At 41.8% G+C, this 27,670-nt stretch overlaps 1 protein-coding gene across 2 annotated transcripts in view; it reads left to right on the plus strand.

Moving 5' to 3' along the window:
* The window catches only part of ANK2 (ankyrin 2), a 634,142-nt gene that overhangs the window by 145,546 nt on the left and 460,926 nt on the right, over positions 1 to 27,670 (plus strand). The window contains exon 2 of one of the 2 annotated variants that reach the window (XM_056565143.1): positions 23,728 to 23,785. The exons of the other annotated variant lie outside the window; for it this stretch is intronic. Coding sequence (XP_056421118.1) covers positions 23,759 to 23,785 — 27 coding nt within the window. The 5' untranslated portion in view covers positions 23,728 to 23,758. The remainder of the gene's footprint in view (positions 1 to 23,727; positions 23,786 to 27,670) is intronic. 2 annotated transcript variants of the gene reach the window in all.

Raw genomic sequence — 27,670 nt, forward strand, 5'->3', positions numbered from 1 at the left:
CAGCCCCCTTTAGGCAGTGATAGCCAGCAGCAGCAGTCCCCTTTAGGTAGTGATAGCCAGCAGTAGCCCCCTTTAGGTAGTGATAGCCAGCAGCAGCCCCCTTAGGTTGTTATAAGTAGCCCCCTTAGGAAGGAATAGAAGAAGAAAAAACATATTTACCTGGCTCCCGCGCGATCCATGGCCTCTTCTCTTCTTCACCAGTCTTTGATCCGGCACATGATGATGACGTCATTCATGTGCCGGAGCGCAGAGGACGGAAGCCCGGGCCTCTTGTCAGCGCCTGCACAATGTGGGCGGCCCGCAAGAGTGATTGACAGGGCGAGGAGCCAATGGCTCTTCGCTCTGTCAATCAGCCGAGTCCGAGCGCCGCATTGAACTATACAGACGCCCTTATAGTTCAGTGCGTCCTGGGCCGGCCATGGAAACAGGAGACTGCTGTGTATACAGCGATCCCCTGCTTCTGTGCTGCGGCATCTGCAAGGGGGTGCAGCGGGGGCCCGGGCCCCTTACTGGAGTACTGGCTGTACCCCCCTAACGGTGGCCCTGGCTGCATACAAGGTCCTGATAATAGTATCAGGCCCTTGTATGCAAGTGTGCATGGGCAGCCCGACCGGGCTCCGATCTATAAGAACGGGTCAGGTCGGGGACTAAGCACAGGCCGGCCACTGTTGGCCCCAGGGTGAGCGGCCTACCGGGAATATTCCCGGTATCCCGGTAGGCCAGTCCGGTCCTGGTTGTAGCTGTAGACCTGCAAAGCATTTGTTCGGGAAATTGACCAGATGTAGTTAAGTCCATTAAAGCAGACCTGGCAGCAGGTTTATAAAGTATAAAGCAAGAGCATGGCTTTACAGGACTTTAGCCCTAAATCTGTATATACCTCTCATTAATTAATCAACCCCTCTATTGCCCAGATAACAGACTTAAAGGGGTACTCTACCGAAAAACATCTTACCTCATATCCAAAGGATAGGGGATAAGATGTCCGATCGTGGGGGTCCTGCAGTTATCCGTGCACGGAGCAAACTCCACTCCATGCCGGATGATTGCCAACTACAGCCACCACGCCCCCTCCATTCATGTCTATGGGAGGAAGCGCGATGGCTACGTACTAACCATCATGCCTACTCCCATAGGCATGAATGGAGGGGGCGTGGCTTGACATCACAAATGAGGAAGATTCAAGCTTCCGTGTTCCGGGCGCCGCCACTACCGGCCCAGAGATCACGGGACCACCGCGGTCTGAGTACCCCTTTAAAACAGATAATGAAGATTAGGCTTTGGAGCCCGCTGGGCATTCCGCCTGGCTGCTAGAGCCCAGTACAGTTTGGTCCCTTTACCAGTAGGTCACTCTGTTATGTGCACTAGTCAACTTCTCTATCCCCCTGATTGACAGACACTAGGCTGTACCATAATCCATGCTTCTCCCCTTCAATCATTCGCAAAGGGAATGCTCAGTGTACTCCAAAAGCCTAAATAAATCTTCTCTCTTATGTTTTGTGTTAAATGTGGTGATGTAGATATTGTTAACATTTTCCGTCTTTCCAAACATTTTAAACCTTCTTGGTACGTCGTTATTGACCTTTTCAGTGTTCTAAGCAATTTTAGATGTCAATATTTTACAATTTAATACCTGAAAGCATCTCTTAGATATCAATAATCTGTTTGTTGTCCTAAAGCAGTTTGGAAAATTAAAAGTAACCCATTAACCTTATTGTAGCGCACAATACTTGTGGTGTGGAATACATAATTACATAGTGGCCCTGATTTACTAATGTCAACCTGACTCTTTTTCTCGGGTTGTGCAACCAAATTTGTGTTGCATAGCCCATGCAACATTTTGTGCAACACAATTTCCTGACATAAAATACCATTACTCAGAGTGTTTTTTAAACCCGACAAACTGCGCGGAGTTAGCCAAAAAAGGGGCGTGTTCCCGTCAAAAAAATAAATAACACTCCAAGTATGATGAAAAACACAGGAAAACATCAGAATTTTGCTTCACCAAAACCTGACAGCTCTGAGCTGTTGGGAAATTACTCAAAACTGAGTGAATCCTACCCCCATCATGGAACAGGGTCTGTTCTATGTTGGGGGCAGTAGATCAGAGGCTGAGGGATTGATTGCATCGGGTCTCACTTCTGAGACCCAATCAGAAGTTATTAAGCAGGGGAGTGGGCGGCATGCGCCGCTCCCCAGCTATGTACAGTGTACTTTTACTTTTGTTTTTAAATTCCTTGCTGGGAGCCCTGAATGACCTGAACTGAGAAGCACATCTATATATCTTGCCCCCTGCTGCGCTATATAAGTCTTGCTCCCCGCAGTGTATTTATATGCCCCACCGCAGCGCATGTGAATATATATATATATATATATTTCCCCACCACAACGCTATCATAAGCCCCCCGCAGCGCATGTGTATATATATTTCCCCCCCGCATCGCTTTCATAAGCCCCCGGCAGCACTTTGAATGAAAAAGTACTCTAACAGCAATGCATCTAGACAGGAAGCCGGCCATCCCTATGCGCTGCTGAAAGAATACTTGTCATTCATAGCGCTGTGGAGGCATATTATTATAGAAGCGCTGTGGGGGCCAGACATATATCGTTATCTTGCTCCCACAGTGCTTCTATGTACATATGCCACCGCAGCACTATGAAAGACAAGTATTCTTTCAGCAGCGCAGCAGGCCGGCCGGCTTCCCAGCCAGATGCGCTGCTGTTAGAATACTTTTCATTCATAGCGCTGCAGGGTCTTATGATATATATATATATATACACACACACACATGTGCTGCGGGGGACAATACCTATATAAAAGTGCTGGGGGCCAGACATATACCCCCCCCTCAAGCGATTTTATATATCTTTCCCAACCGCAGCACTTCTATTTGAAAACCCCGCTGGGAGCTCTGAATGGCCATTCAGGGCTCCCGGCGGGGAATTTGAAAATGAAAGTAAAAGTACATTGTACATCGCTGAGAAGGAGCATGCCGCCGGCTCCCCTGCTTAATAACTTCTGATCGGATCGGGTCCCAGAAGTGAGACCTGGTGCGATCAATCACCCAGCCCCTGTACTACTGCCCCCAACATGGAACAGACCCTTATCCATGATGGGGGTAGTAGTACAAGCACTAATGTAGTCTGAATTTACAGAGATAGACAGTATGTTTTTTTTTTTTTAAGTGAATAAGCCCTTCATTAAAAAAAAAAAAAAAATTCCCTCTTTTCTGATTTTACAAAAAAAAAAAGGAAAAAAATAAATACATCAAGATATTTGGTATCACTTTTAGAAAACGATTAAAATATAAAGTTAATGATCCCATAAGGTGAACGGTGTAAACGTAAAAAAAAAAAACCAAAGTCCGAAATTATTTTCGGTCACATCACATCCCAGAAGAAAAAGAATAAAAAGTTAGTGAAAAGTCACATATATGGTAACGTGGTACCGATAAAAACTACAGATCTCAGCACAGAAATTGAGGCCCCATACAGCCTCATATACGGAAAAGTGAGAGAGTTCTATGCGGGCAGAATAGAGCAATTTTAAACATTCTACTTTTGTTTAAAAAAATTTGTTTATTTTAAAAGCAGAACAATAATAGAAAAGCATAAAAACATGGGTATCATTTTAATCGTATTGACCCACAGAAAAAAGAAAACATGTCAGTTTTACAGTAAAGTGCACCAACAAAGGTTGGGTTCACATTTTTATTTTTTTTTGCTCTGAAACTTATCAAAACTGAATGACAGATTACATCTGCTTGGATCCCTTTCTGCCAGTTTATAAAATTCAAACCTGATTGGCCTTAAAGGGGTACTCAGCCCCTAGACATGTTGTGCCCTAACCAAAGGATAGGGGATAACCTGTCTGATCGTGGGGCTCCGGCTGCTGGGACCCCCCGCGATCTCCAGGCTGGCGCTGCAGCGTTCATGAACACGGAAGGGGGGGGGGGGGGGGAACAGTTTTTGCTGTAAGCATGAAAAGGCACATTAGCCATCCCTACCACTAATTGTGGCTACGGTGTACTTATGTTCAATTCCCCCACATTAATACCCCCTCACTTGAGGACATATTGCTCACCTATTTTGTCACTGGTCCAGCCAACCCCGACGTACATTTTGTAGAAACACTTAATCAAGGGCATCAAAAACCCCATTTATAGTCCATAGTATTGTATCCAATGATATTTTACATTCTTTCCCCTCATGACCAGTCACTATTGGTAGAGCAAACACGTATATCCAAATGATTAGTTGAGTTTTTATTTATTTTTATAAAGAATAGGTAACCTCCATGTCGCTTGAGCGCCGTTATATCCTCTTCCGCTACTTATGTCCCATCAGTGCCCTGTCTACCTGTTACGCTGAAAGATAAATTCCAGCCTCTATAGGGCTCATTTCCCTTTTGCATACAGAACAGCCAGTTCTGGGTTACTTGGAAGCTTACCAAGCTTCTCTTAAGAATGTTAAAAGATTGGATTCCAAAAAGACTCCGTCAGTCACCATAATTCTATTAACCTTGTCATTGTTGTCAGGTCATGCTGCCATTTTGTAGCACGGTTGTGGAATATAAAAATGTGTTTAGGTAGAAGATGAAGCTTAGAGAAGACAAGAAGAAATTGTACAGGACACAAGATAAGAAGAACACATGGTTGCCTGTGTATTCATCTCCCAGATACATAAATAGAGATTGAACTTGTTACATGTATTCCGAAGTACGAAAAGTTCCTTCAGAGGAAGGTACCAGCTGGGGCTGAATATGTAACTGTCATTTTAATACTCAATGGCAACTTTCCAAATATCAGAGACGCCTTCCTCTGAGCTTTTGATAAACGCATTTTACCAACACTTTACTTTACAGATTTGCCTAAAGCTTTTATTTTGTATTAAAAGTCATATGAAATATGTATAACATTAAATTGTGTTTTAGAGCGATCTGTAATGAAAAGACACCCCAAATACATTTTAGACATTAGTTCAATGTGAGATATATAACTTGGTGTATATCTTTTCAATACATGCATCAAAAAGCAATTACTTTTGTGCAATATTACCTCCTAACCAACCTTTAAGATTTAATAACCTTGAATGGCTTAGGTGAAGGCAGCATGTTTGTCCCTGGGGGGAGAAGCTGATATTGGAACTTGGTGTAGAGATTGACAGAAGAAAAAGTGCCCAAAAGTTTGAAACTAGTATAGGACAACTTTCCAATATACACCCTGGCAATTGTCTTCCTCTGTAGATCAGTCATATGGTCATCATATAGGCTGCTCTGCACCTTAGACCTGCTCTTCATATAAGTCTTCAGAGGTTTAGACACCAGTTTTAACTTGAAGCCCTGAATTCCCAGTTTGAAACCTGTAAGGCTATGTTTCCACAGTGCAATTTCCGAACGGGATTCCATGGGAATATTCCACTCGCAAATTCCGCTGCAGCAGAGTACAATTGATTTCAATGGGATTCTGCGGCACTGTGCACATGGTGGATTTTTCACGACAGAGGTTTCTGCTGCAGAAATCCTGATTGCAGCATCAGCAGAAAGAATAAATATGTCTATTCTTTCTGCGGATTTTGCTTGGAAATGCATTCCTATTGCCAGCTGGAACATTCAAATGTGCAGAATGTCTGTCTGTATTTTCCATACGGACATTCTGCCCATTTTCTGTCATGTGAACATGGCCTAACAAACACTTCAAACCTATGCTGTCCATTTATAATACTGGTGTCTTAAAGGGTTACTCCGCTCCTCAGCGTCTGGAACATTGAGTTCTGAACGCTGTGTGCGGGCTTTCGTGTTCACGCCCACCCCCTTGTGACGTCACGGCCTGCCCCCTCAAGGAAAGTCTAGACTTGCATTGAGGGGGCGGGATGTGACTTCACATGATGGGGCATGATGTCACGAGGAGGCGGGCGTGAACACGGCAGACCGCACACAGCGTTCGGAACTCAATGTTCCAGTCGCTGGGTAGCGGAGTAACACTTTAAGTTACATTGAGGTCTTCTCTGGCACCAAACATGGATGGGAGTGCCACTGTGTACCCCCTGTTACTACAACTTTGTTCACAACAATGACTGGTTTGCAGATAGGGACACTAACACATAAAATAATAATTGAAGGTTGTATCAGTAAGCTAGCCAAAGAGTTCCTGAAGTATAGAAAACTAGTTCAGGCATGATCATATGTACCAGAGAGTATTTAATTTGGTGGAGTAGTTACAGAGTTATGTTCTTCTCATCTATTGCTATTGCGCCGCTGTGCACAATGGAGGCGGGGAAGTGGCTCGCCCAGCTTCCCTGCCTCCTCAATATTCAGCTCCTGGCCAGCCCCCCTGTGATGAATTTTCAAATTTTGTCACATCTGCACGTACGTGAGCTCTCTGCTCTCTAACCTTGCTACATCCTTTAAACCCTCTTCTGCTCCACTATGTCTTTCTGGTACATTGATGCCCAGTACTACCATGTTTCTCCGAAAATAAGACCGGGTCTTATATTAATTTTAGTCACAAAAAACACACTAGGGCTTATTTTCAGGGTAGGGCTTATTTACGGTATGTACATTGAACAACATTTAACGATATTTACACCCCCCCCTCATCATCATGTGATGGGTGCAGCTCTGCCCCCCCCCCAACTTCCCCTGCCACCAGTTTATCAGCCCAGCGCTGCACCCCACATCGGGAGACTAATCGTATGTCACCCGCGAGCACAGCTTCTCTCCCCCCCCCCCCCCGCCAAATAATTATCACTACTTGTACTTTGTATTCCTGTGCCCGGGCCTCATGTTCCCTCCACTGTTCTTGCTGCTTCCTGGGGATGGGAACGTCACAGATCCTTCAGCCTATCACCGGCCGCAGCAATGTCCCGCCTCGGCCGATGATAGGCTGAGCCCACTGTCATGTAAGAAGCCGGCCGGCTCCTCACATGACATTGCGCTCAGCCTATCATTGGCCGAGGTGGGACATCGCTGCGGCTGGTGATAGGCTGAAGGCTCTGAGATGTCCCAACGGGAGAACGGAGGACGAAGGTAAGTTAAAGTTTGTTTTTTAATATTTGCAGCCCGGGCATTGCCTAGGTCAGTGGTCTTCAACCTGCGGACCTCCAGATGTTGCAAAACTACAACTCCCAGCATGCCCGGACAGCCGTTGGCTGTCCGGGCATGCTGGGAGTTGTAGTTTTGCAACATCTGGAGTTCCGCAGGTTGAAGACCACCGGACTAGGTCTTATTTTCGGGGCAGGACTTATATTGCAGACCACCCCGATAATCCAGCTAGGGCTTATTTTCGGGGTAGGGTGTATACACAGTATTCCATGTCTGGTCTGACCAATAGGGGTATTGAATGGGTAACCCCTTTATTAAGGAGACAGTAAAGACTGCTGGTTTATGTTGCTAACTAGAAGCAGTTTGTGTACTAGTTTATCAGGTTCTAGTGTAGTATGCCAAGTAGGCTGAAGCATGTGAGACGGCGTAACAGCGCAGATGCCAGTTTTTCTTCATATGCTTTTACTTGGTTATAATTGCTTCCTTTGGGTTTCTTCACATGGTGTATTTTTCCAGAGGGGAAAAATATGCTGCAACATACAGTACACTGCAAAAATTCTAAGAATAGCTTTGGATTTCTGCAGAATATTTTGACAGTTTAGACCACATTTCTAAATGCAAAACCTGTGTCCTGCATTTCCGATGGGCATTCCCAATGGATAGACTCAGCATAAGTGCCAAGTCACTACATTTGTATCCCTTATTGAAAAGAATAGAAATCGGTTGAGGTGGAGCTTGCTTGCATGTGTCAGCATGGGGGCTGTCATGTATGTGACCTTCCCTCTTGTGTAGTAAAATAAGTAGGCAAGGAAAGCAACGGGGCATGAATATATATTGAGATCAAATTCACAGACATAGAAACAGGAAAATGGAGAGAGCATGGAGTGCTTGTGTTTGCATGGAGGTGGGTGACCTGGTAGGGAGTTTTTTATAGCTTCCAAAATGGCTGACTGTAGTTGCAACCTTCTTACCCAGGTTAATAAGGAACAGCAGTTCCCAGGGATAGAAGTGAAATATTGTGGAGCCTTAAAGAACTGGAACATTCATAAGCACAAATATTTACTACAGGGAATAGATGCACAATTATTCTGCAAGTTTGTTGAATGCTAGGATAGCCGAATGTGTTTCTTGTACTTTATAGGAATCATTGTATGAGCCCATATTGAATATATTTAAAAGCTGAATACAAAAAGTGTCTATGTAGTGCTAGGTTTATCTGTGTCATTTTTTCCATTAATCTGCTCTGTCATTGGAGCAGAAGGAGAAAAAAACTAAGCCGTTGGATCCAATCTATTCCGTACACCAATGGTGCCTGATGTACCTCATTAATTGTAATGTAGTCTGTCTGATTTACAGCATGGTGTCCATCATTTGCTGCATGCTGTGCTATTTTGCCTGATACTTTGGACAGAACTTGCAATAAGTTGTGGTAGAGGGTGTGATGAGGGCAGATGGAATGGCCCTAGGGGCAGATGGCATTAACCCCTTGTGTTCGTTACACGAGGGCCTGGTTTATCCTCAATACCACCTGAAGTTATACCGCTTAATCCGGGGCTAGGCATCGGGGAAATAAGGACTCTGACGCCAAGTTACGGAACAACGGTAGCTTTACTGAGTTAGACAGGTGGAATAGTCTATACAGCTTAGCCAGGCCGAAGAGGTGTCCAGTGACTTCAGATACCTTAGGTCTTGCTGGGACTTGCAGTGGACTGGGACAGTTATGATGCAGGGCACGCTGACTGAAAACAGGGTGAATTTGACTGACTTGACTGAGACTGACTATACCCTATTTGTAACTTACCAGGCTCTGATTGGGATCTGGGGGTTGTGGACTTGTAGACTTGTGGCTGCCTGGTTGAGTTGAGGCCTCCTCTGGACTCCAGACACACTCTTAGGACTTGACTGCACTGGACCTCAGCAAAGACTTAACTGGAAATCAAGAGAACGAGCTAGCTCCTCCCAGGGCTTATATGGGGGAGACAAAGAGGGGTCCCATAGGTCACCCTAAGGTCACATGGTCACTGATACCTCACTGTGTTACAATCATATGACACTGGTTAATCACATGTCAATGGTTCTTAAAGACATGACACTTTTATATACAATACACCAATACACAGCATAAAGATAACTATACAAGGGGAACATGTGCAAGGGGGCCTGGGGACACTGCAGGGAGGCTGCGTCACAGGGCAGCTAGAGTACAGGGGTACAACTGCTGTACCGGGCCACCACAAGGGGCTCTATCCGAGCCTCCAAGCAGATATGAACTTAGCCTTAGCCCCTTTCCTTATTGCTGTCAGAGGCAGTGAACACTATTGACTCTTAATAGATCCATTGTAACTGGCAATGGGTGTAGACACGCTGTGCCCTTTATCTTGTTTGGCTTTGAGTCACTCTTAAGGGCATTGTTGAAGTAGCCTTCTAGGTTTTCATCCTTTAACGCCTATACAGGGATGTGGACTGCAGATGGCTACCAGGTAGCTACAGTTCTGTTGTGAATGGCAGCAGGCTCAGCGTTCCAAGAAATACTAGAACAAAGCACTAAAGAGGTCAGGCAGAGACAAGTCAGGTACAGGCTGAAGTCAAGGGCTGGCAGCAGAGATACATAGTCAGGAACAGGCAATCAGGTCAGTGCAAACACCATAGGTGCATATTATACAGTCATTCACAGGAGAGGCAATATAGCACAGATGGGTACTCCAGTTTTGCAAAACTTATCCCCTACCCAGAGTATGGGGGATAATTGTCTGATCGCAGGGAGTCAGACTGCTGGGACCCTCTGCGATCTCCAGAACAGGGCCTATCTCTTACCTTTGAGTGCTCTGACCCCCACCTGAGACAAACTTGTTCAGGAGTGACAGATGGGTCGCCAATGTACGGCTGCAGCAATGTTAGTTCATCTCAGAAGGTGAGGACCAAAGCGTTCAGAGATAAGAGACAAGTCCTGTGGATAGGGGATAGATTTTACAAAACCAGAGTAGCCATTTAAAGGGGTATTCTGGTGGAAAAAATGTTTTTTAAATGAACTGGTGCCAGAAAGTTAAACAGATTTGTAATTTACTTCTATTTAAAAAAATCTTAATCCTTCAAGTACTTATCAGCTGCTGTATACTACAGAGGAAGTTCTTTTCTATCTGACCACAGTGCTCTCTGCTGATACCTCTGTCTATGTCAGAAATTGTCCAGAGCAGGAGAGGTTTGGGTATTTGCTCCTGCTCTTTCCTGACATGGACGGAGGTGTGAGCAGAGAGCACTGTGGTCAGACAGAAAAGATATTCAAAAATAAAAGAACTTCCTGTGTAGTATACAGCAGCTGATAAGTACTGGACGGATTAATATTTTTAAATAGAAGTAATTTACAAATCTGTTTAACTTTCTTGCACCAGTTGATTTAAAAAAGAAAAATGTTTTCCACCGGAGTACCCTTTTAAGCAGAAACATATGGACAGGAGTGGGGCTGCTTTTGCAATGAAAGAAGCAGCACTTTTTTATACTGGACAACCCCTTTAAGAATCAGGAAGACAGTAGATCCGATGGTAGAGCCCAGAGTGGCAGTGACAGGAGAAGCTGCACAGCAGAGGAGTGTAACATGGACCAGTAGGCCCATTAAACTAACACTTTGTAAAACAAAATTATTAATGGAAGAGTGGGGGTTTCTTGTGACTAAACCTTGCTTTTTAAAACAAAAACTATGAGTCATAGTCAAACATTATTTTGCCATTATAAATTAGAAAATGTATTTGTATTCCTGATTAAAGTGAACTTGTCGTCAACAAAAACTTTTTCTATAATGTAGATAATACCATTCTATGTATATTTGTAATATACATTGATTAAAAATTGTGTATGTTTTTGTGTGAAAAAAATGCTGTCCCTGAAGCTATTGTCTGTGTCTCTATGAGGAGTCCAAAAACACGAAGTGAGGGTAGGACAAGCAGGGCTCTGTGCAGGCTCCTGGATTGCCAATCATCCTGATGTATGAGAGGAGCATGTTATAGAGCCTCAGTGCACACTGTCCTGCTTTTTATTAGTGCACAGAGCTCTGCTTGTCCACCCTCACTTCCTGTATTTGGACTCCTCATAGAGACACACATGCAATAGCTGCAGAGACAAAAATATACATAATTTTTAACCAATGTATATTACAAATATACATATAATGGCATTATCTACATTGTCTAAAAAGTTTTTGTTGACAACGGGTACACTTTAATATTCTGAATGTTTTCTCAAAGCATCTAAAGTATAAACTAATGGTCCTAACAGAAAGGAATTCTGCCTCAGCCCTTCTCTTTTCCTTTTAACCTGTATGCCCTGAGTCCTTAAGCGGCTTTGAAGTGAGCGCAGAAGCTGCGCTAGCTTTAAAAAAGCGAGTGTTGGCTAGTATGAGTAGCCGGACACTAACTGTTAAGTTAATGATAGGCAGCGGCGATCCCGTCGTTGCTGGTCATTAACCCTTTAGACGCCTTGATCAATGCCAATCCCATCATCCAAAGTGAAACTAAAAATCTCAGGTAACTCAGAGGGGCTAACAGAACCCCCGGGACGTGATAACGGGAGTTCCGTGAGCTAAAAAGGCTGAGGAGGGTCCCCTTACCTGCCTCTTACCGCCAATCGCAGATTCACTGATGTAGCCTGGCTTAGCCAGGCTATATCAGTGGATCACCGATCACACTGTATAATGCTATGCAGGGGTGTGGAAATTTTATTAAAAAAAACTTGTCCACGGGACTGAAATGGAGCAAAATCTACGTGTCCCTCATGACGATCCACTTGTCCTGGGCAATTTTATCTTTTACACTCTCGTTTTTTCTTCCTCTATGATAGTCATAACTAACTACTATAATGATACCTTTTAATTGTTCCATAACATATGCTGTGAAACAAAAAAATATATATTAGTGAAGTGAAATTGAAATAGTAAAAGATAATTTAGCAATTTTGGTGGTTTTCTTTTCTACGCCATTTACCATGTGGTTGAGCTAACATGTTACTTTGGTACTTTAGGCCGGCCTGATTACAGCGATACCACATTTGTATTGTTTCTGTTCATGTTTTACTAATAAAAAAACTAAAAAAAACTGTGACCACGGCAATCGCAGTACGCTGGCTATTAGCGGCGGCCCCCAGCTACTGAAAACAGCTGGGAGCTGCAGAGTACGGAGCGGGCTGGAGTCAGAAGCCCGCTCCATACACCCCTCTGAGCGCTGCCGTGCTTGTCGGGGGCTTTCAGGTCTGGCCCTTCTTGCCCAAAGCAGGGCGAAGGAACTGAAAAATTCACCTGCCCTGTGCCCGAAACTGCATGTCCCGGGCATCAGGCGATAGGAATTCCACATCCCTGGCATAGCATAATACATTAAATGCAATCTAATGATTGCATAAAATAAAAAAAAGTTTCTAAAATTATATAACACATAATTAACATATTTGGTATTGCTGTGTGTAAATGTCCAGACTATTAAAATATAATGTTTCTGATTCCACACGGTGAACAGCATAAATGTAAAAAAAATCTAAAAACACCAAAAATACAGATTTTTTAATCACATAATATATCAGAAAAAAAATTATAAAAAGCGATCAAAAAGTCCCATCAAAGCAAAAATGTTACCGATAAAAACAACAGATAATGGTGCAAAGAATGAGCCCTCATACATCCCTATATACGGAGAAATAAAAAAGTTATAGGGATCAGAAAAGGAAAATTTTATGCAAATTAATTTTAACCTCTTAAAGGTGTATTCCAGGCGAAACCTTTTTTTATATATATCAACTGGCTCCGGAAAGTTAAACAGATTTGTAAATTACTTCTATTAAAAAATCTTAATCCTTCCTGTACTTATTAGCTGCTGAATACTACAGCGGAAATTCTTTTCTTTTTGAAACACAGAGCTGTCTGCTAACATCATGAGCACAGTGCTCTCTGCTGACATCTCTGTCCATTTTATGAACTGTCCAGAACAGCATATGTTTGCTATGGGGATTTCCTTTTACGCTGGCAGTTCCTAAAATGGACAGAGATGTCAGCAGAGAGCACTGTGCTCATGATGTCAGCAGACAGCTCTGTGTTTCAAACGGAAAATAATTTCCACTGTAGTATTCAGCAGCTAATAAGTACAGGAAGGATTAAGATTTTTTAATAGAAGTAATTTACAAATCTGTTTAACTTTCTGGCACCAGTTGATTTAAAAAAATAAGTTTTTCACTGAAGTACCCCTTTAAGGGTTTTTCCGTTTTTGCACTTTTGTTTTTTCCTCCTTACCTAAAAATCCATATGATGGCTTATTTTTTGCGCCACCAATTCTACTTTGTAGTGATGTCAGTCATTTTACCCAAATATCTACGGCAAAACGGAAAAGAAAATCATTGTGCGACAAAATTGAAGAAAAAGCGCAATTTTGTAACTTTTGGGGGCTTCCGTTTGTGCACAGTAAATTTTTCGGTAAAAATTACACCTTATCTTTATTCTGTAGGTCCATACGATTAACCCCTTCATGACCACGGACATAAATGTACGTCCTGGCTTGGCGGGACTTCCCGCACCAGGACGTACATTTACGCCCTGTGTATGACCGCGAGCATCGGAACGGTGCTCGCGTCATACACGGCAGATTCCAGCTGCTAGCAACAGCCGGGGACGCGACCGTACTGGCCGACATCTGCGATCGCGCAGATGTCCGCCATTAACCCCTCAGATGCCGTGATCAATACAAATCACGGCATCTGCGACATTGCTGTACTTTGATTGGATGATCGGATCGCCCGCAGCGCTGCCGCGGCGATCTGATCACCCAGCATGGCGGCCGGAGGTCCCCTCACCTGGCTCCGGCCGTCTCCCGGGGTCTTCTGCTCTGGTCTGGGATCGAGCAGACCAGAGCAGAAGATCACCGATAATACTGAGCAGTGCTATGTCCTATACATAGCACTGCACAGTTTTAGCAATCAAAGGATTGCTATAGATAGTCCCCTACGGGGACATAAAAAGTGTAAAAAAAAAAGTTGAAAAATGTAAAAATAAAAAGTAAAAAAAAAAAGTGAAAAATCCCCTCCCCCAATAAAAATGAAAATTTTCAGTTTTTCCCATTTTACCCCCAAAAATCGTAAAATATATTTTTTAATAAACATATTTGGCATTGAAGTGTGCGTAAATGTCCAAACTATCAAAATATAACGTTAATGATCCCGTACGGTGAATGGCGTAAACGTAAAAAAAAAATTTTATTCCAAAAATGCAGCTTTTTTGTCACATTTTATATAAAAAAAAAAAATTATAAAAAATTATCTAAAAGTTTTATATATGCAAATGTGGTATCTAAAAAAAGTACAGATGACGATGGAAAAAATGAGCCCTCATAGCGCCCTATATACGGAAAAATGAAAAAGTTATAGGTTGTCAAAATAGGGCGATTTTATATTACTGATTTTGTACAAAAAGTTTTAGATTTTTTTTAAGCGGTAAAAAAATATAAAAGTATCTAGCCATGGGTATCATTTTAATCGTATTGACCCACAGAATAAAGAACACATGTCATTTTTACCGTAAATTGTACAGTGTGAAAACGAACCCCTCCAAAATGTGCAAAATTTTGGTTTTCATTTCAATTTCCTCCCTAAAAAAATGTTTTTTTGGGTTCGCCGTACATTTTATGGTAAAATGAGAGGTTTCATTACAAAGTACAATTGGTCACACAAAAAAACAAGCCCTTATATGGTTCTGTAGATGGAAATATAAAAGAGTTATGGATTTTAGAAGGCGAGGAGGAAAAAACGAAAACGCAAAAATTAAATTGGCCTGGTCCTTAAGGTGAAAATGGGTTTGGTCATTAAGGGGTTAAAATGAAAGCCTATTTATATAGGTTTGTTTTTGTCGTACTTATGAAAAAAATCATAACTACATGCAGGAAAATGTATATGTTTAACCCCTTAAGGACCGGAGGTTTTTCCGTTTTTGCATTTTCGTTTTTTGCTCCTTGCCTTTAAAAAATCATAACTCTTTCAAATTTACACCTAAAAATCCATATGATGGCTTATTTTTTGCGCCACCAATTCTACTTTGTAATGACGTCAGTCATTTTGCCCAAAAATCTATGGTGAAGCGGGAAAAAAAATCATTGTGCGACAAAATTGAAAAAAAAACCGCTGTTTTGTAACTTTTGGGGGCTTCCGTTTCTACGTAGTACATTTTTCGGTAAAAATGACACCTGATATGTATTCTGTAGGTCCATACGATTAAAATGATACCCTACTTATATAGGTTTGATTTTGTCGGACTTCTGGAAAAAATCATAACTACATGCAGGAAAATTAATACGTTTAAAATTGTCATCTTCTGACCCCTATAACTTTTTTATTTTTCCGTGTATGGGGCGGTATGAGGGCTCATTTTTTGCGCCGTGATCTGAAGTTTTTAACGGTACCATTTTTGCATTGATAGGACTTATTGATCACTTTTTATTCATTTTTAAATGATATAAAAAGTGACCAAAAATGCACTATTTTGGACTTTGGAATTTTTTTGCGCGCACGCCATTGACCGAGCGGTTTAATTAATGATATATTTTTATAATTCGGACATTTCCGCACGCGGTGATACCACATATGTTTATTTTTATTTTTATTTACACTGTGTTTTTTTTTTTATTGGAAAAGGGGGGTGATTCAAACTTTTAATAGGGGAGGAGTTAAATGATCTTTATTCACTTTTTTTTTTCACTTTTTTTTTGCAGTGTTATAGGTCCCATAGGGACCTATAACACTGCACACACTGATCTTCTATGTTGATCACTGGTTTCTCATAAGAAACCAGTGATCAACGATTCTGCCGGATGACTGCTCATGCCTGGATCTCAGGCACTGAGCAGTCATTCGGCGATCGGACAGCGAGGAGGCAGGTAGGGGCCCTCCCGCTGTCCTGTCAGCTGTTCGGGATGCCGCGATTTCACCGCGGCTATCCCGAACAGCCCACTGAGCTAGCCGGGATGCTTTCGGTTTCACTTTAGACGCGGCGTTCAACTTTGAACGCCGCGTCTAAAGGGTTAATAGCGCGCGGCACAGCGATCAATGCCGCGCGCTATTAGCCACGGGTCCCGGCCGTTGTTAGAGGCCGGGCCCGACCCGCTATGACGCGGGGCCACGCCGTGGCCCCGCGTTATAGATCGGGAGTGGACACATGACGTTCCAGTACGTCATGTGTCCTTAAGGGGTTAAAATTGTCATCTTCTGACCCCTATAACGTTTTTATTTTTTTGCGTATGGGTCGGTATGAGGGCTCATTTTTTTGCACCGTGATCTGAAGTTTTTAGCGGTACGATTTTTGTATTGATCTGACTTATTGATCGCTTTTTATTCATTTTTTTCATGATATAAAGAGTGACCAAAAATACGCTATTTTGGACTTTGGAATTTTTTTTGCGCGCACGCCATTGACCGTGTGGTTAAATTAATGATATATTTTTATAATTCGGACATTTCTGCACGCGGCGATACCACATATGTTTGATTTTATTTTTATTTACACTGATTTTTTTTTATGGGAAAAGGGGGGTGATTCAAACTTATTATTTATTTTATTTTTTTTCTAATGTTTTTTTTTTTTTGCAATGTTATAGCTCCCATAGGGAGCTATAACCCCACACACACTGATCTTTTACATTGATCAATGGTTTCTCATAGGAAACCATTGATCAATGATTCTGCCGCTTGACTGCTCCTGCCTGGATCTCAGGCACTGAGCAGTCATTCAGCGATCAGACACCAGGAGGCAGGTAAGAGGACCCTCCTCGTGTCCTTTAGCTGTTCAGGATGCCGAGATTTCACCGCTGCAATCCCGAACTGTTTAGTTTCAGTTTAGACGCGGCGATCAACTTTCAACGTCGTGTCTAAAGGGTTAATAGCGCGTGGCACCGCGATCAGTGCCGCGCGCTATTAGCCACGGGTCCCAGCCATTGTTAGAGGCCAGGCCCGACCTGCGTGACAGTCCTTTGGATAGGGAATAAGATGTCTAGGGGCGGAGTACCCCTTTAAGAATGTACCTGTATGCCATGAGACCGCTCCCTTTCTATAACACGGGGCCACGGTGTGGCCCCACATCATAGAGGGTCAGGCCCACAACCTAGCAACGGCAGTGACCTGTGGCTAATAGTGCGCGCCACTGATCGCGGTGCCAAGCGCTATTAACCCTTTAGACTCTGCGTTAAAAGTTGATCGCCGCATCTAAAGTGAAACTAAACTGCTCCCGGCTAGCTAAGTGGGCTGCTTGGGACCGCCGTGGTGAAATCGCGGCATCCCGAACAGCTGTAGGACCTTCCTCCTGGTGTCTGATCGACGAATAACTGCTCAGTGCCACAGATCCAGGCATGAGCAGTCAAGCGGCAGAATCATCGATCAATGTTATCCTATGGGAGAACAAAGATTAATGTAAAAGATCAGCTATAACTTTGCAAAAAAAAAGTTGATAAAGATCATTTAACCCCTTCCCTAATAAAAGTTTGAATTACCCCCTTTTTCCCATTTAAAAAAAAAAAAAAAAAAACTGTGTAAATAAAAAGAAACATATGTGGTATCGCCGCATGCAGAAATGTCTGAATTAAAAAAATATATTGTTAATTAAACCGCACGGTCAATGGCGTATGCACAAAAAAATTCCAAAGTCCAAAATAGCCTATTTTTGGTCACTTTTTATATCATGAAAAAATGTATAAAAAGCGAACAAAAAGTCTGATCAATACAAAAATGGTACCGACAAAAACTTCACATCAAGGTGCAAAATATGAGCCCTTATACCGCCTGTACGCGGAAAAATAAAAAAGTTATAGGGGTCAGAAGATGACAATTTTAAACGTATACATTTTCTTGCATGTAGTTATGATTTTTTCCAGAAGTAATACAAAATCAAACCTATATAAGTAGGGTATCATTTTAATTGTATGGACCTACAGAATAAAGATAAGGTGTCATTTTTCTACTGCGTAGAAAGGGAAGCCCCCAAAAGTTACAAAATGGCGTTTTTTCTTCAATTTTGTCGCACAATGATTTTTTTCCCCTTTTGCCATAGATTTTTGGGTAAAATGACTGATGTCATTAGAAAGTAGAATTGGTGGCACAAAAAAATAAGCCATCATATGGATTTTTAGGTGCAAAGTTGAAAGAGTTATGATGTTTAAAAGGTAAGGAGGAAAAAACGAAAGTGCAGAAACGGAAAAACGCTCAATCCTTAAGGGGTTAATATAGTGTACCTGTTTAATATAGTCCACCCGTTGCTTCTTCTAAAAAACTTTTTACATCTCCTAGACACGTGAACAGTTTTGATTGATTGGCGTCTAAGTGTTCAGACCCCGACCAATTGTTAGAACGAGTGGGGAGAAAAGTATTGCTGACCAGGACAATCCCATAGACTAAGCACTCAGACGGATCCCTCCAAGGAACAGCCCAGGATAAAGGCAGCGCACAAGACTTCAAAGGTAAAAATGGTTTATTTACCCGGCATGCAATGCGTTTCGCTGGATGACCAGCTTCATCAGGCATCATGCCTGATGAAGCTGGTCATCCAGCGAAACGCGTTGCATGCCGGGTAAATAAACAATTTTTACCTTTGAAGTCTTGAGCGCTGCCTTTATCCTGGGCTGTTCCTTGGAGGGATCCGTCTGAGTGCTTCACCTGTGTTGCCAGGACCGGCTTCCGTTCTTCGCCCGTTGAAGGGTTATCCCACGCTTTCACCATAGTTGTACTTGGTTGCAGTACAACTACACTTGGTGAGCATTTCTGCTTGTTTTCCATCTCCTCTTTACATTACGTTATCACACTAGCGCTCTCCTTGTTTGTATTTTTAATCCCATAGACTAACATTGTTTGCTTAGCGCACTTTTCTCCCAGCTAGTTCTACCTATTGGACTAGGTAAGAACACTCGGACATCGACGGATCAAAACTGTACACATCATTTTTTTTTTTAAGCAATAGTGCCTATTTAAGCCAGCCATGTATTGTAAAGAAGAGAAATTTGTCTCAGATGTCTAGGAAGAGTCAAAAATTTCTCACACAGTTGGTGAGATAATCAAAACCGCCTGCGGCAAAAAAAACTGGTGCAACTTATGCCAAAAAACTAGCGTATGAGTCTTGCACAACATTTTTAGTGTGTGTAGACTTTCTTTATAGCCTAAACAATCAGGGGAAGGGGGGGGGGGGTATCATTGTCCTTGTAAACCAAGTTCTTTTCACCCCCATGTGCCTTGGTGTACTTCATGTGTACTCCCCCCCCCCCCCCCACCCTTTTATCAAAGGAGGTGCGCATTCGTTTTGAAATGTGGTCCAGGCTGGTGTGAGACTGCACAAACATGTATTTGTTTGCTTCAAAGAGTCTAAATGTATTGCGCAAAAACATTTTATACCGTTTACCCAATACTAAAAATACTCAAACGAGCAGGGCCCTAATACCTTTTTCAAATATTTAGTGTGAAATATTGGCCCTCATCTGCACCAGAATTTGCGCCCGAAATTGCTCCAGAATTGAAAAACCCCAACTAACTCTCCATTTTGCTAAGAAAACCTGCCGGGAAAAGGGGCGTGTTCCCGACATTTTCACAAAAAAACAACATATTTACTAAGGTTTCCACAGAAAATGTGGTGGATTTTAGCTGAGGAAAACCCTCCTGATCAGAGCATGTGTATAAAAAGCAAAATGTAGGGAAAGTGCAAAGTGTAGGGAAACCTTAGTAAATACTTTGGAAAATAAATTGTAGGGAATTAAAACCCACAAAGAAACCTACACAACACTCTTAGTAAATGAGGGCCAGTGTCTGATATTTGTCTTTATTTGTACCCACAAAAATGTTTTGCTAAATTTTATTGGCGCTATATAATTAGTACTATCATTATGAAACGGCCCGTACTAATGGACACAGGTCACACAAGGATTGAGAACCTGGCGAGCCCATGAAATCTCCGGCTGGACACTGCTGAAATATTATTGTGCACTTGGGTGAATATTTTTCTTTTCCTGTGAGATGTATTAATCTCTTGAATATATAAAAGAAGTCTTTGAGCAGTTACTATTGCGTGTGTTGCCATTTTTTCTGTTGGACACATTGGTTCTGAGTTCAGAGCGCTCAGGTGTAACCACGCTAATCCCATGCACGTGGCCCCCGATCATTATTTTTGAGACTGTAACTCTAAACTAACTCAGGCTATATTCCCTAACTACTCCTAACACCCCTCCCACCCTTAAAAAAATTCAAAGCTTTAACTCCTTAAGGACTCTGCCCATTTTGGCCTTCAAGGGGTTCACCGGTGCTTAAACTCCCTGATCGCGGGAGTCCTGCCACTGGAGACCCCCGGGATCATGCACGCGGCACCCCGTTTGTAATCAGTCCCCGGAGAGTGTTCGCTCCGGGTCTGATTACGGACGACTACAGGGTGGGCGGCGTGTGACGTCACACCTGCGCCGGCATGTGGCGTCACGATCCGCCCCTCAATGCAAGCCTACGGGAGGGGGCGTGATAGCTATGTAAACGGCCATGTGAACCTAGCCTTAGAACATAAAGAAAATTTTCTAAAGAAACTCTTCAGTGGAGACTTGGCAGTTGCTTTAATGTAGGAGTAAGAGAACCACTGTGATCATGTGGTAAAATATATAACACTAATTATTATCCTCAACTACTACCATATAGCCATGTATATTATTATACTACACAAGCAATTTTAGACATAAATTATACACCCCATATATTATTATGAATGCTGTGTGCTCTTGTAATAGAAATTCATCTTTATTTCTAAATGTTTATGCTTCCATTGCTCGTGGCCCATCCTTGATTCTCTGCATATCTTGTGTAATAATCAGATTTTGCCTTCTCGAGCAGTGACCTCCTTCTGTCTACTTTAAATGTTACTTGTACTGGTTAACAGAACCGGCATGTGCTCAAAATATCATCAGGAAGCAATTCTTATCCCCAGATCTTTTCCCAAGCTTGGCAGATAGGGTCATTTTTTATGTATTCTTTATCCAAGCAATACACTACGATTGGAAAGGTCATTCTCTGAATGCTAAAATTATTCTAATAGGAATGTCTACAAATAGGAAAAATAGCCTAAACTTGTTTTGTGTCACAGGGGCGCCCACGATTTCACAAACACAAATGTCACAAAAGCATATGTACACTTCCACAACCGAATTGTCCAAATATGTCTAAAATTAAAGTAGTTTTACCATTTGGGGTCTGCAGCTCCAATCCGGTGTAGATTGATTCTGCATTAATACTACGGTACCTTATATCTGCCCCTTACAATATTCTAATATATTTTTGGTAGGTTAAAAAGGATGATGGAAGAGAACATGGCAGTAGAATGAGGCTACACAGGGTCTGACTGAATTCTGGGCATGCATAGTAACTACACAAAATGATAGGAGATTTTATCAAGACTATTTGTAAGGGGGAATTTTTTACTATAGCATTGCAGCAATAAAAACTTATTTGGACTTTAAAGGGAACATGACATTAACTTTCACCACTTAAACAAGGGTGAAATGTTAATGCCCTCTTCCCTTTAACACCTTTCGTTTTTTCCTCCTTCCCTTCTAAAAATCATAACACTTTCCATTTTGTACCTACAGACCCATATAATTGTACTTTGTAATAACATCACTTATCTTATAATATAACCTGCGGCGAAACAAAAAAAAATATTTGTGGGGTGAAATTAAAAAAAGAAACGCCATTTTGTAACTTTTTAAGGCTTTAGTTTCTACACAGTACATTTTTCATAAAAAATGACACCTCATCTTTATTCTGTAGGTCCATACGGTTACCAGGATGCACAATTTATGTAGGTTTTATTTCATTTTACTACTTAAAAAAATTATAACTACATACACCAAAGTTAGAATGTTTAAAATTTTCATTTTCTGACCCCTATAACTTTTTTTTTTTTAACATACGGGTGGGGGGGGGGGGGGGGGCTGGTGTATATGGGGGACTAATTTTTTGCGCCGTGGTTTGTAGTTTTATCAGTACAAGTTTTGTTTTTAATGGGACTTTTTGATCGCTTTTTATACATTTTTTTATGGTATATGAGGTTACCAAAAATGCACAACTTTGCACAACTTTGGACATTTTTTTAAGTGTACATCATCGACTGTGCTGTTTAGCTAACCCTACATTTTAATAGTTTGGACATTTACGCGGTACCACATATGATTATTTTAATTTTTTATTGCATTATTTTAAAAAAATAATTAAAAAATAGGAAATGGTGGGGTGTAGGGGGGGGGAATTCAAACTTTTATTAAGGGAGGCGCTTATTCACATTTATTAACTTTTTTTTTTTTGCAATCTTTTGATTGCATATACTTTTCAATGCTATGCCATAGCATTGATCAGTGTTAGTGCTTTGCTGCTCCAGCCTGCTGAATCTTCCTGGATCAGCAGAGCACCGATCAGATTGCAAGGAGGCAGGTAAGGGCCCTCCCACTGTCCTCTCAGCCGATTGGGACATGCATGCACTATTTCTCCCGTTACTATCGCCCTTCACAAAATAACAGCCATTCTTAATAACTGTCGATAACGGGTTAAAACGGCTATTAGAAAAATCTCATAGACTGTAATGGGATTTTCTAACGACGGTTTCACGGACGATTTTCAAGATTTTTATGACGGACGTTCATTACGGATGAATTTTTATATTGTGAAAGGGGCCTAACTTTCTGGCACCAGTTGATTTAAAAAAAAAAATGCTTTTCACCGGGGTACCCCTTTAAGCTATGTTCGCATAAAAAAATTGTCTCAATAACAGGGAAAATAATGCATTTCTTTAGCATTTTTATTCCATTGAATTCATTAACAAAATAGGCATTTGTGCAGACATATATGAAATAACATGCATGGTCGTTTTTCAACTGTTTAGGGTATTTTGAGCCTATTACAAATGCAAAAACTTTTTGTAGCATAAAAAACTGCACATTTTTTAAGGCTGAAAATATGGCAAAAAACAAACAAACAAAAGAAATGTAAAGCTCCTTTGCCGTATACAAGTGTTAATGGATTTGCAACATTTAAAGGGGTATTCCAGGAAAAAACTTTCTTTTATATATCAACTGGCTCCAGAAAGTTAAACAGATTTGTAAATTACTTCTATTAAAAAATCTTAATCCTTTCAGTACGTATGAGCTGCTGAAGTTGAGTTGTTCTTTTCTGTCTAAGTGCTCTCTGATGACACGTGTCTCAGGAACCGCCCAGTTTAGAAGCAAATCCCCATAGCAAACCTCTTCTACTCTGTGCAGTTCCCTAGACAAGCAGAGATGTCATCAGAGAGCACTGTTGCCAGACAGAAAACAACAACTCAACTTCAGTTGCTGATAATTATTGAAAGGATTAAGATTTTTTAATAGAAGTAATTTACAAATCTGTTTAACTTTCTGGAGCCAGTTGATATATAAGTTTTTTCCTGGAATACCCCTTTAAATGTAAGCAAGGGTGTTCTCACTAACTCACAGCAAATGGATATCTTTAAATGGCAAGGAATTGTAACAGAAAGTTGTAGAACTGTTCTTCATTGGACCCCTCTAATGTGTTTGTGTTGCTTATGTTGTAAAAAAAACAATGCAGTAATGTAAATACTGTACATTCCAAAAACAATTACTCACTCACATGCATTTGATACTAATAAATGTTTAATAAATGTTTTTCTTTTGCAGGTAAGTTGCTGTTAAGGGATATGAAGATTTAATGTGCATGAGCACCATGTTACAAAAGGTATTTAATTGGGAACTTTACTATAGAAAGTTACAGATATTTTCTGACATAGATCCATGTCGTGTGTTATATTGCAAAGGGTAAAATCTGTGGTAAGAATCTGTGACAATTCTGCCCACCAGTAAGCATGCTGCAGCTATCCCTTGTATGGATCCCATTAATTTATGATTGGTGGAGCTCTTATGGTTAGGATGAGATGGAGAATGAAAAACTGCTGCCACTTCCGAGTTTCTCAGACAGGTTTGTGTTCTTGTCCAGGTGCTCTGTCTGGTATTGCGGATGAGCCCCATTGACTTACTGGGGATGTGCCATCAGTGTCAGACAACTCCTTTTTAAAGGGGTACTCCACTGGCCTAGCATCTGAAACATTTTGTTCCACACGCTGGGTGCGGGCTGCGGGGGTCGTGACATCACAGCCACACCCCTTGTGACACCATGTCACACACCCTCAATGCAAGTCTATGGGAGGGGGCGTGGCAGCTGCCACGCCCCCTCCCATAGACTTGCATTGAGGGGGTGTTGTGTGACGTCACAAGGGGTGTGGCCTTGACGTCACAACCCCCGCAGCCCGCACCCAGCGTATGGAACAAAATTTTCCTGGATACTGGTCCAGTGGAGTACCCCTTTAATTACTTAAATAGTCTAAATGTTTTACTTTATACTTTCTTTTTGTTGTTTGATGCATTGAAGATACACTTTACTGTATATATTTTGTGTGATGCTGCATGAAATACACTATGATATTGGCAAAAAGTATAGCGGCACTACATAGCGGCCTGGCGAATGTCAAGTGAGCAGTGATGCATTCAGTACTGAATGAATCAGGTGCAAGCTACAGGGCATAGAATCCAGGGATAAACAGGAGTCCCTGCTCCTGTTTGTGATTGTTATCACCATTCTAGAAAAAACACAATCTAACTCTAAATCTATGTCTTTTATTGAGCACACTGGGGGAAATGTATCCTCCTGTGGAGAAAGAGTGGAGCAGTTGCACATAGCAACCAATCAACCAATCAGATTGCTTCTTTCATAGAAAGTTTCAGAGACCTTTTTAAAAAGAAAATGAAAGAAGCAATCTCATTGGTTGTTAGGGGCAACTGCACCACTCTTTCTCTATACAGGTTTTGATAAATCTCCCCTATTGAGTAGACATCCATAATGCAGGGGGCGTAAACATCCTGTAGCTGCAAATAAGATTTGCACAGGATTGAGGAGAAATTTTGGACCATTTCTTCCTGCACATTTGTTTCAGTTCATCAATATTTCTGGGATATCATGCATGCTCAGCCCTCTACAGGTCATACCACAGCATTTTGGTAGGCTTATGGTCAGATGTCAGAACTCTTGATTTGGTTATTCTAAAACCCAAATCTTATTTTTTAATTTTTTGTTGTTGATTTCTTTGTGTGCTTTGGGGTCACTGTCTCATTGTGTCACCCAACATCTGTTAAGCTTAAAGGGGTATTCCGGTGGAAAACCTTTTTTATTTTTTAAATCAACTGGTGTCAGAAAGTTAAACACATTTTGTAAATGATTTCTATTAAAAAATCTTTACCCTTCCGGTACTTTTTAGCAGCTGTATACTACAAAGGAAATTATTTTCTTTTTGAATTTCTTTACTGTCTGTCCACAGTGCTCTCTGCTGACACCTAATGTCCGTATCATGAACTGTCCAGAGCAGGAGAAAATCCCCATTGCAAACCTATGCTGCTCTGGACAGTTCGTTTAGAGTGTCTGGTGCACCGCTGGAGGCTCGTGACATCTCGGTCACACCCCACTCGTGACGTCGCAGCCATGCCCCCTCTATGCAAATCTATGGGAGGGGGCGTGATGGCTGTCACGCCCCCTCCCATAGACTTGCATTGAGGGGGCGTGGACGTGATGTCACAAGTGGGGCACGGTTGTGATGTCACGAGCCTCCGGCGCTGCACCCGACACTCTAAACGAACACTGGGTGCAGCAGGGAGATCGCAGGGGTTCCCGATCATACATCTTATCCCCTATCCTTTGGATATTGGTTAAGATGTCTAGGGGCGGAGTACCCCTTTAATGATCACAAGGTTCCTAGAAACCTAGACCTTTACCATCCTTTACAGTTAGGATGATCTTTTGCTGTGTAGTGTTCTTCTTCCATTAAACCCATGTTTGCTAGAAAAAGAACAGTACACAGCGAAAGCTCATCCCAACTGTGGAGAATGTGCTTTATTTAACCCAAGCTGCAAAAGAAGTTTCTGGAAAATATTTCTGTGAATAGGTCATACAAAAGTGACATTTTGAGCAGACAGTAAATAAAGACTAATCACAAGCATTTTAGATGATTATATTGGCAATTGTATATTTTTGAGTTGGTTAGTTTTGTTAGTTCTAGCATGTAAGTTACAATAAACTCCAAATTGGAGTGAAGCGATCTGACCCAGCATGCGTGACAGTGTCACATTTAGGCTAAGTTTCTACTTGTTTTTTTGTCCTGCATTTTTTGTTTGAAAAACGCCTGAAAAGACGGCAGTACAATTTCCTGCGTCTTGCGTTTTTTCATTTGTGTGGAAATTGCACCTTGGCAGTTTTTTTTGGTACCCAAAATTTGTTGGGTAACAAAAAAAAAATAAAAAAAGGATGCAGTAGTGATGGAAACATTTTTCTTTAACGAAATTTATATATTTTATAACAAAATTTGTATAAATTTTTAATAGTGTGTGTGTTTCACTTTTTTTCTCAATTTTTACTTTTTTTTTTTAGGTAGTACTACTACTCCCATCATGGAACAGATTTTTTCATGATGGGAGTAGTAGTATTTGTACTAATAGACATATCTCCCCGGGTGTTCTGACACCCGATGCAATCATCCATAGTATAGCAGAGATGCGGAGCGGCTCTCTACAGTACTCCCATCTTTGCACTGTACTCCGGCCAGTGATGTGAATAGAACATCACTAATTCATATTTTCTCCCCAGAGGGGGGATTGGTCGGATGGTTGCAGCTAATCACAGCTCTCATAGGGAAATATGAATGAGTGATGTTCTATTCATATCACTGGCAGGAGTATAGTGCTGAGATGCGAGCACAGGAGAAAGCCGCTCCATCTTTGTGATACATAGGACGATCGCATCGGGTGTCAGTAATGAGACCTGCTGTGATCTGTTCTTACCTGCAGGTACTACTACTCCCAACATGGAGCACACTCTGCTCCATGCTGGGAGCTGTAGTACCTGCATTAATAGACAGATCGCAATGAGTTTAATTTCTGACACCTGTTGCGATCTCTCTGCTCAATGCTGGGAGCTGTAGTACCTGCATTAATAGACAGATCGCAACGAGTTTCATTTCTGACACCTGTTGCGATCTCTCTATTAATGCAGGTACTACAGCTCCCAGCATTGAGCAGAGTGTGCTCCATGTTGGGAGTAGTAGTACCTGCAGTTAAGGAAAGATCACAGCGGATGTCACTGCTGACACCCGCTGTGATCCTCCTGTATAATGTATAGATGCGGCCGGCCGCTCTTCTATGGTCCCCTGCACTGCCGTATATATACACATATTCATATTTCTCACAGAGAGTTGTGATTGGCTAGAACCATCTGACCAATCACCGCTCTCTGTGGGAAATATGAATATGTGTATATATACGTCAGTGCAGGGGACCATAGAAGAGTGGCCGGCCGCATCTATACATTATACAGGAGGATCGCAACAGACCTGGGGCGATCTGTCAATTAGTACAGGTACTACTACTCCCATCACGGAACAGTGTGTTCCATGCTGGAAGTAGTAGTACTACCTAAAAAAATGCAAAAATGAAAGAAAAAAAAGTGAAAAACTTACACACACACTACATTTTTATTATTGTCTGCTACATTTTTAGGTCCCTGCCCGCTCACAAAAATTGA

Source organism: Hyla sarda, chromosome 1 (assembly GCF_029499605.1).
Source record: "Hyla sarda isolate aHylSar1 chromosome 1, aHylSar1.hap1, whole genome shotgun sequence".
In the NCBI taxonomy this organism is placed as follows: Eukaryota; Metazoa; Chordata; class Amphibia; order Anura; family Hylidae; genus Hyla; species Hyla sarda.